The sequence below is a fragment of the Hyla sarda genome, chromosome 12 (assembly GCF_029499605.1).
Source record: "Hyla sarda isolate aHylSar1 chromosome 12, aHylSar1.hap1, whole genome shotgun sequence".
NCBI lineage: Eukaryota > Metazoa > Chordata > Amphibia > Anura > Hylidae > Hyla > Hyla sarda.
Genome location: NC_079200.1, coordinates 7281626 through 7291525, shown reverse-complemented (window position 1 = coordinate 7291525; position 9900 = coordinate 7281626). Strand labels below are relative to the sequence as shown.

The following is a 9900-nucleotide window of genomic DNA, read 5'->3' as shown; positions in this document are numbered from 1 at the left end:
ATTTTCATCAATTGCTCCACGTTATTTAACCCAGTGGTCTTCAACCTGCGGACCTCCAGATGTTGCAAAACTACAACTCCCAGCATGCCCGGACAGCCGTTGGCTGTCCGGGCATGCTGGGAGTTGTAGTTTTGCAACATCTGGAGGTCCGCAGGTTGGAGACCACTGATTTAACCCATTGAAAACATTAGTAACTTTAGTGTATTCCAAACAGTGTGTCTCCTGCTGTGTCAAAACTACAACTCCCAGCAAGACCGGACATACTGGGAGTAGTTTCGCAACATCTGGAGCCACACTGTTTGCAAAACACATAGTTACTGTCTGGATATAGTTGGGTACTATGTAGGAGCCCAATGGTGTTTAACCCCTTAAAATCCTCACTTACTTAATCAAAACTTTATTTATGTATTGTTTACTGCTGTTTCTTCTACAAAAATAAACAAATTAAATACTTTTAAACAAATTAAATACTTTTTTTTCCTTGATTATGATTTTCCCCAAAAATATTTAACATTTAAAATACAAAAAAAAAACAAAAAAAACCCGCTGAGCTCCGCCCATTCCTGTCATATGATCATCTTCACAGGTCCTTCAACTCCACGGGTCCAATCCCACTGGTTGGCTCCGCCCACTCGTGTCACATGATCATACCCACAGTTCCATTATCCTGCACAGCTCCGCCTCCAAAATGTATTGGTCACGTGACTGTGACATCATCACAGGTCCTACACCGCGAGCATGGAACAGAAACAGAGCAGGACCTGATCGGGCAGTCACTGCTGTTTGTGTCTTGTTTGGAGATTATATGAGGAGGAGGTTTGTTACAGTGTGTCACCCCAGTAGTAAGGAGATTACATGAGGAGGAGGTTTGTTACAGTGTGTCACCCCAGTAGTAAGGAGATTACATGAGGAGGAGGATTGTTACAGTGTGTCACCCCAGTAGTAAGGAGATTACATGAGGAGGAGGTTTGTTACAGTGTGTCACCCCAGTAGTAAGATTACATGAGGAGGAGGTTTGTTACAGTGTGTCACCCCAGTAGTAAGGAGATTACATGAGGAGGGGGATTGTTACAGTGTGTCACCCCAGTAGTAAGGAGATTACATGAGGAGGGGGTTTGTTACAGTGTGTCACCCCAGTAGAAAGGAGATCACATGAGGAGGAGGTTTGTTACAGTGTGTCACCCCAGTAGTAAGGAGATAACATGAGGAGGAGGATTGTTACAGTGTGTCACCCCAGTAGTAAGGAGATTACATGAGGAGGAGGTTTGTTACAGTGTGTCATCCCAGTAGTAAGGAGATTACATGAGGAGAAGGTTTGTTACAGTGTGTCACCCCAGTATTAAGGAGATTACATGAGGAGGAGGTTTGTTACAGTGTGTTATGTAATTCAGTCTCCTCCTCTTTTACAGGACTCTTTCCCTCCAGCTGACCCCGTTGTCTCCTCTTCTTCTGAATGACCCCCAAGGATGGACAAGGACAGGAATGAGATGACTAAGAGAATATTACACTTCACCTTGGAGATCCTCCACCTGCTGACCGGAGAGGTGAGGTGACCCATCTACATTTCCACCATTGTTGTCCCCATCTACATTTCCACCATTGTTGTCCCCATCTACATTTCCACCATTGTTGTCCCCCCCCATCTACATTTCCACCATTGTTGTCCCCAACTACATTTCCACCATTGTTGTCCCCAACTACATTTCCACCATTGTTGTCCCCAACTACATTTCCACCATTGTTGTCCCCAACTACATTTCCACCATTGTTGTCCCCCATCTACATTTCCACCATTGTTGTCCCCAATTACATTTCCACCATTGTTGTCCCCAACTACATTTCCACCATTGTTGTCCCCAACTACATTTCCACCATTGTTGTCCCCCCCCCAACTACATTTCCACCATTGTTGTCCCCCCCAACTACATTTCCACCATTGTTGTCCCCCCCAACTACATTTCCACCATTGTTGTCCCCTCCAACTACATTTCCACCATTGTTGTCCCCCCCAACTACATTTCCACCATTGTTGTCCCCCCTCATCTACATTTCCACCATTGTTGTCCCCCCCAACTACATTTCCACCATTGTTGTCCCCCCTCATCTACATTTCCACCATTGTTGTCCCCCCTCATCTACATTTCCACCATTGTTGTCTCCATCTACATTTCCACCATTGTTGTCCCCCCAACTACATTTCCACCATTGTTGTCCCCCAACTACATTTCCACCATTGTTGTCCCCCAACTACATTTCCACCATTGTTGTCCCCCCTCATCTACATTTCCACCATTGTTGTCCCCCCTCATCTACATTTCCACCATTGTTGTCCCCCCTCATCTACATTTCCACCATTGTTGTCCCCACTCATCTACATTTCCACCATTGTTGTCCCCCCCCATCTACATTTCCACCATTGTTGTCCCCATCTACATTTCCACCATTGTTGTCCCCATCTACATTTCCACCATTGTTGTCCCCATCTACATTTCCACCATTGTTGTCCCCATCTACATTTCCACCATTGTTGTCCCCATCTACATTTCCACCATTGTTGTCCCCCCATATACATTTCCACCATTGTTGTCCCCCCATCTACATTTCCACCATTGTTGTCCCACCATCTACATTTCCACCATTGTTGTCCCCCCATCTACATTTCCACCATTGTTGTCCCCCCATATACATTTCCACCATTGTTGTCCCCCCATCTACATTTCCACCATTGTTGTCCCACCATCTACATTTCCACCATTGTTGTCCCCCCAACTACATTTCCACCATTGTTGTCCCCCCAACTACATTTCCACCATTGTTGTCCCCCCCATCTACATTTCCACCATTGTTGTCCCCCCATCTAAATTTCCACCATTGTTGTCCCCCCATCTACATTTCCACCATTGTTTTCCCCCATCTTTGGAGCCGCTCTATGTTCTGGATGTCTCTTTGTAGGTGAGGTCTCCAGAACTGACCCCAGTATTCCAGATGTGCTCACTAGAGCTCTATACAGGGGCACAATCTCCTCTTTGTAGTGAGGGAGGACTACTGGGGTCAGTCCCATCATTGTCTCTCTCCATACACAGGATTACACCATAGTGAAGAAGACATGGGGGGAGTGTGTGGCCCCCAGCAGCCATGAGTCAGGAGGATGGAGCAGGGCCCGGGGCCCCATCACGGAGCCTCCACCTCACTCACCGATACATGAGGAGAAGATCCTAGAACTCACCCACAGGATCACTGAGCTGCTGACTGGAGAGGTGACACTGCTGGGACATTATACAGTAATGGAGGGGTCTGGTGATGATTAGAGAGGTGACACTGCTGGGACATTATACAGTAATGGAGGGGTCTGGTGATGACTGGAGAGGTGACACTGCTGGGACATTATACAGTAATGGAGGGGTCTGGTAATGACTGGAGAGGTGACACTGCTGGGACATTATACAGTAATGGAGGGGTCTGGTGATGACTGGAGAGGTGACACTGCTGGACATTATACAGTAATGGAGGGGTCTGGTGATGATTAGAGAGGTGACACTGCTGGGTCATTATATAGTAATGGAGGGGTCTGGTGATGATTAGAGAGGTGACACTGCTGGGACATTATACAGTAATGGAGGGGTCGGGGTGATGACGATATCATTGTGTGTCAGGTTCCTATAAGGTGTCAGGATGTGGCGGTCTATTTCTCCATGGAGGAGTGGGAGTATGTAGAAGGACACAAGGATCTGTACCAGGACATGATGGAGGATCACCGGCCCCGAACAGCTCCAGGTAAGTAGAGACATATATAGATATCACTGTCCCCTACAGATGTACAGGAGATGTTGTATTCATTCCCTGTGTGTTCCCTACAGATGGATATACAAGAGGTGATGTATTCATTCCCTGTGTGTTCCCTACAGATGGAGTCATTGATAGAAATCCACCCGAGAGGTGTCCCCGTCCTCTGTATTCCCAGGACTGTCCAGAGGGAAATGTCCCAGAGAAGCATCAGGTAGATGAGGCTGCTCCTATATCTCTATAGGGGGGTCCTGCAGTCATAGATGTGGGGATAGATTTTGGGTGTCTCTGTTGCTCCTCCTGTCTGCTGTATTGTAATGAATTGTTCTATATGTCACATCAGGGGGGAGATCTGACTAATAATAAAGTGGAGGATGAAGAAGAGAGGATGAGGGGCCATCACCCGTGTATGAGGGAAGTGAAGGAGGAAATTCCAGGAGGTGTTACCCCAGGTATGTAATAATTCCAGGAGGGGTTACCCCAGGTATGTAATAATTCCAGGAGGGGTTACCCCAGGTATGTAATAATTCCAGGAGGTGTTGTCCCAGGTATGTAATAATTCCAGGAGGTGTTGTCCCAGGTATGTAATAATTCCAGGAGGTGTTGTCCCAGGTATGTAATAATTCCAGGAGGTGTTGTCCCAGGTATGTAATAATTCCAGGAGGTGTTGTCCCAGGTATGTAATAATTCCAGGAGGTGTTGTCCCAGGTATGGAATAATTCCAGGAGGTGTTGTCCCAGGTATGGAATAATTCCAGGAGGTGTTGTCCCAGGTATGTAATAATGGATTACAGAGGGAATTCAGAGGTTTCTTCAGGGGAGGCTCCACCTTAGATCTACATTACATTAACCCTTCAGGCCCCAGTGATCCCCTGTGTTATGTAGAGTACAGGACCTGAGGGAGGTGACTGCACATAGAGATCCTCTCCAAGGTGATCTATGGATCCTGTTATACTCCAGGCTGAACACCTTGGCTGCCAAATTCCTGAGATGCTGCTTAAGAACCGTAGATTTTGTCACCATAATAAACTCAGCCTCGGACCACCATTTTGATGTTCTGTTCCTGCCTATACCCAGCTTCTCCCAGTAGTGGTGGGTACCAGGTAGTTATACGGGGGTTAGCATTAGCGGTTTTATAGGCCAACAATGAGCCCTTCTCAGTAATGGAAATCTATCAGACAGTTCAAATATTAAGCCATGAATAACTTAAAAAACATAGAAACACTAGAAAATATATCAAATTAAAGCCGTAACACCATCAGTGACCATTTTATTAAAAGAAAGAAATGTAAGTAATTTAACCTAAACGGACATAGTTAAAATGATCCTGGAAATCTGTGTTTAAATAAAAACAAACAAAAAAACATCTGAATACAGTGACCCCCCCCCCCCAACCTACGATGGCCCCGACATACGATCATTTCAACATGCGATGGCCTCTCAGAGGCAGCATCAACATATGGTGCTTTTGTATGTCGGGGCCATCGCATAAACGGCTATCCTCCAGCACAGACTGCTTCAGCTGCCACCGGATAGCCGTTTACGGTGCCCCGTGTGGTCCGCTGACGATCACTTACCTGTCCTCGGGGCTCCGGCGCGTCCTCTTCGGGATCCCCTGCATCGTCGGCGCTCTCCATCGTCGTCATCACGTCGCTGCGCACGCCGTCCCGTCATCCAATAGGAGCGGCGTGCGTAACGACGTGATGGCAGCAATGGAGAGCGAGGATGCCGGGGAAGCAGAGGCCTTACCGGAGCGTCGGGGACACCACGGGGACGCGGCGACAGCGATGGAAGGCGACATCCAGGGCAGCGGTGACGAGCGGTGACGGTCCGGAGTGGCGGGGACAGGTGAGTATAACCTCCAATACCAGTGGTCTTCAACCTGCGGACCTCCAGATGTTGCAAAACTACAACTCCCAGCATGCCCGGACAGCCGCTGGCTGTCCGGGCATGCTGGGTGTTGTAGTTTTGCAACATCTGGAGGTCCGCAGGTTGAAGACCACTGTCCTATACTTTACATTGCACGGATCCCTCAACATATGATGGTTTCAACAAACGATGGTCCATTTGGGACGGATTACCATCGTATGTTGAGGGACCACTGTATTAAAAAATTTAAACTGTAAAAAATGCAAATATTTTACAAACCTGTTCTATGTTTAGTCTTGGCTCTGCTAACTGCCGCAGGGTTTCCTGGGCTAGAGCAGAAGATTCACCTGTAGGGGGGGGGGGGGGTATTCCTGGCAAAACTTTTTTTATATATCAACTGGCTCCGGAAAGTTAAACAGATTTGTAAATTGCTTCTATTAAAAAATCTTAATCCTTCCAATAGTTATTAGCTTCTGAAGTTGAGTTGTTGTTTTGCGTCTAACTGCTCTCTGATGACTCGCGTCCCGGGAGCTGTGCAGTTCCTATGGGGATATTCTCCCATCATGCACAGCTCCCGGGACGTGACATCATCATTGAGCAGTTAGACAGAAAACTTCAGAAGCTAATAACTATTGGAAGGATTAAGATTTTTTAATAGAAGTAATTTACAAATCTGTTTAACTTTCCGGAGCCAGTTGATATATATAAAAAAAGGTTTTGCCTGGAATACCCCTTTAATAGGCAGAACATACAGTAGTAGAAAAACAAGTAGTCTCAGTTGCCCAGAACTTTATCGGTGGTCAGAGATACTAAAGAAACTTTAAAGGAAAACTGTCACTTGACGCTGGAGACGCTGATTAAAATGAGCCCTACCTTGTCCGGATCTGCGCCGCCGTTCTCCCACAATTGTAGTTTTATTATGTGTTGAAATCTTCCTGTAACTGGCACGGGCGGGGCTTCGGCGCTTAACTGGCACTGATGTTAGCGCCGCTTATGAATATTCATCCCCCTCCCCCCCAGTTAGGAGCGGCGAAGAGAGGGAGAGCTGGAGGGAGGGGGGGATGAATATTCATAAGCGGCGCTGACATCAGTGCCAGTTAAGCGCCGAAGCCCCGCCCGTGCCAGTTACAGGAAGATTTCAACACATAATAAAACTACAATTGCGGGAGAACGGCGGCGCAGATCCTGACAAGGTAGGGCTCATTTTAATCAGCGTCTCCCGCACTATCCACCAAACCAGTACCTGTGTATATAGTGCGGGAGACAACAGGTGACAGTTTTCCTTTAATGTATTTTTCCTGCACAGTGTGGACCGTCTGGAGGAGGCAGACAGGCTTATAGATTGTAAATACACAGGTCAGCTAACTCCCTATCTGTGCATAGCCCCAACCCCACCTCCTTTGTCCTTTCTTGTTTGCTTGATTATTAGACATGGAAAGTACAGGCAGTGGACATCAGATTACAGACAAGTGAGAAATGTAGCGGCCAAGACGTGAGAACTTTTTTCTGGTCTAAGGAGCCATTTTTGGTAAACAAAGTGACTAAAATATTATGTATGTATTACATGATGAGAAGCTGCTGAAACGACAGTCACCATGATTGCCTGTGTATATGTATATATATATATTATACAGTGGTCCCTCAAGTTACAATATTAATTGGTTTCAGGACGACCATTGTATGTTGAATCCATTGTATGTTGAGCCCATAACTCTATGGAAACCTGGAAATTGGTTCTAAAGCCCCAAAATGTCATCCAAAAATAGGAAGAAGTGAGAATTAATGTAAAATACGTAGATAACTAATATAGATAAAGCAAATCCTTACATATAAAAGTAATAAAGATCTGCTGGGAGCTGTAATCACTGTCTATGTAGAGGACAGGAGCTTCTTCAGGGTCCTGTACAGTACACAGTGTCCTAAAAAAGTAATGGAGCCGCCCTCACCTGGTGTCCAAAGGCACAGGTAAAGAGTACGGAACATGTAATACCTCCCTGTACTCTAGGTGGCGCTACTAGATACCAGTCAGTGCATACACTTCAGTAATACAGGTAAAGAGTACAGAACATGTAATACCTCCCTGTACTGTAGGGGGCGCTACCAGACACCAGTCAGTGCATACACTTCAGTAATACAGGTAAAGAGTACGGAACATGTAATACCTCCCTGTACTCTAGGTGGCGCTACTAGATACCAGTCAGTGCATACACTTCAGTAATACAGGTAAAGAGTACAGAACATGTAATACCTCCCTGTACTGTAGGGGGCGCTACCAGACACCAGTCAGTGCATACACTTCAGTAATACAGGTAAAGAGTACACAACATGTAATACCTCCCTGTACTGTATGGGGCGCTACCAGACACCAGTCAGTGCATACACTTCAGTAATACAGGTAAAGAGTACAGAACATGTAATACCTCCCTGTACTGTAGGGGGCGCTACCAGACACCAGTCAGTGCATACACTTCAGTAATACAGGTAAAGAGTACACAACATGTAATACCTCCCTGTACTGTATGGGGCGCTACCAGACACCAGTCAGTGCATACACTTCAGTAATACAGGTAAAGAGTACAGAACATGTAATACCTCCCTGTACTGTAGGGGGCGCTACCAGACACCAGTCAGTGCATACACTTCAGTAGTACAGGTAAAGAGTAGTACAGAACATGTAATACCTCCCTGTACTGTAGGGGGCGCTACCAGACACCAGTCAGTGCATACACTTCAGTAATACAGGTAAAGAGTACACAACATGTAATACCTCCCTGTACTGTATGGGGCGCTACCAGACACCAGTCAGTGCATACACTTCAGTAATACAGGTAAAGAGTACAGAACATGTAATACCTCCCTGTACTGTAGGGGGCGCTACCAGACACCAGTCAGTGCATACACTTCAGTAATACAGGTAAAGAGTACACAACATGTAATACCTCCCTGTACTGTATGGGGCGCTACCAGACACCAGTCAGTGCATACACTTCAGTAATACAGGTAAAGAGTACAGAACATGTAATACCTCCCTGTACTGTAGGGGGCGCTACCAGACACCAGTCAGTGCATACACTTCAGTAATACAGGTAAAGAGTACAGAACTTGTAATACCTCCCTGTACTGTAGGGGGCGCTACCAGACACCAGTCAGTACATACACTTCAGTAATACAGGTAAAGAGTACAGAACATGTAATACTAGTGCTGGGCGGTATGGCCTAAAATGAATATCACAGTATTTTTTTTTTATTATCACGGTATTACCGCCACCCCCACCCTGCGAGCGGGGTCCATGTGCCAACTAGCGGGGTGAAATATGCCCCCCGCGAGCGCGATCGCTACCGTCACCGCTAGCGGGGTCCCTGTGCCCACTAGCGGTGTCACAAGAATGCCGAGCGCGGCTCTGTTCCCCGTCCCTGTCAGCTCTTAGGGTACGGGAACAGATTTAAAAGCCTCACGCGCAGCTAACGTAGTACTGCGCATGCGCAGTACTACGCAAATAGCGTAGGGCTAACGCTAGGCTCCTAGCGCTGCCTACGTTAGCCCTACACTATTTACGTAGTGCTGTTCCCGTACCCTGAGAGCTGACAGGGACGGGGAACAGAGCCGCGCTCAGCATTCTTGTGACACCGCTAGTGGGCACATGGATCCCGCTAGCGGTGGGGATTGATCGTGCTCGCGGGGACATTGGCTGACAGGTGCAGCGGAGGGACACAGTAAATGGATTAGCTTCTGTAATCGGGCCACAGAAGCACACCGGGACAAGTGAGGGCGCCGCACTGGGCTCTACAATTCATCCGGAGGGTGGGGGAGGGGCCCGACCGGTATAGTGGTATGGGCAAAAATCCATACTGTGGGAGAAAAAAAAAAGGGTATCCGGTTCATACTGGTTTAGGCTGCTTTCACACTATGAAAAGTACCCGTTATACAATGCCGGTTATAAAATAGCGGGCGATCGCGGGGTTAAACCGCCATTAGAAAATCCCTAACGTACGTTAGAAAATCCCATTATAGTCTATGTGATTTTTCTAATAGCCGTTTTAACCCGTTATCGCCCGTTATTCATAACGGACGTTATTTTATGACGGGAGATAGTAACAGGAGAAATAGTGCGTGCACTTCTTTCTATTTTGCCCCCTCATGGCCAGACAAACTGTAGTGTAATATCCACTTATTACCTGTACTGCGCCATTTTCCCTGTTGGAATATGCTGTGACAAGCAGGAGATCATGTGACACTTTGTACTGGCTT

The 9900-nt window shown here is 46.8% G+C and overlaps 1 protein-coding gene across 1 annotated transcript in view; it reads left to right on the top strand.

Annotated features, from left to right (window-relative positions):
• The first annotated feature begins 688 nt into the window (after positions 1-688).
• Positions 689-9900, top strand: part of LOC130296905 (uncharacterized) — a 43764-nt gene continuing 34552 nt past the window's right edge. Inside the window, exons 1-6 of the mRNA XM_056548952.1 lie at positions 689-816; positions 1466-1544; positions 3084-3257; positions 3654-3774; positions 3858-3997; positions 4127-4235. Of these exons, the coding sequence (XP_056404927.1) occupies positions 689-816; positions 1466-1544; positions 3084-3257; positions 3654-3774; positions 3858-3997; positions 4127-4235 (751 nt within the window). The remainder of the gene's footprint in view (positions 817-1465; positions 1545-3083; positions 3258-3653; positions 3775-3857; positions 3998-4126; positions 4236-9900) is intronic.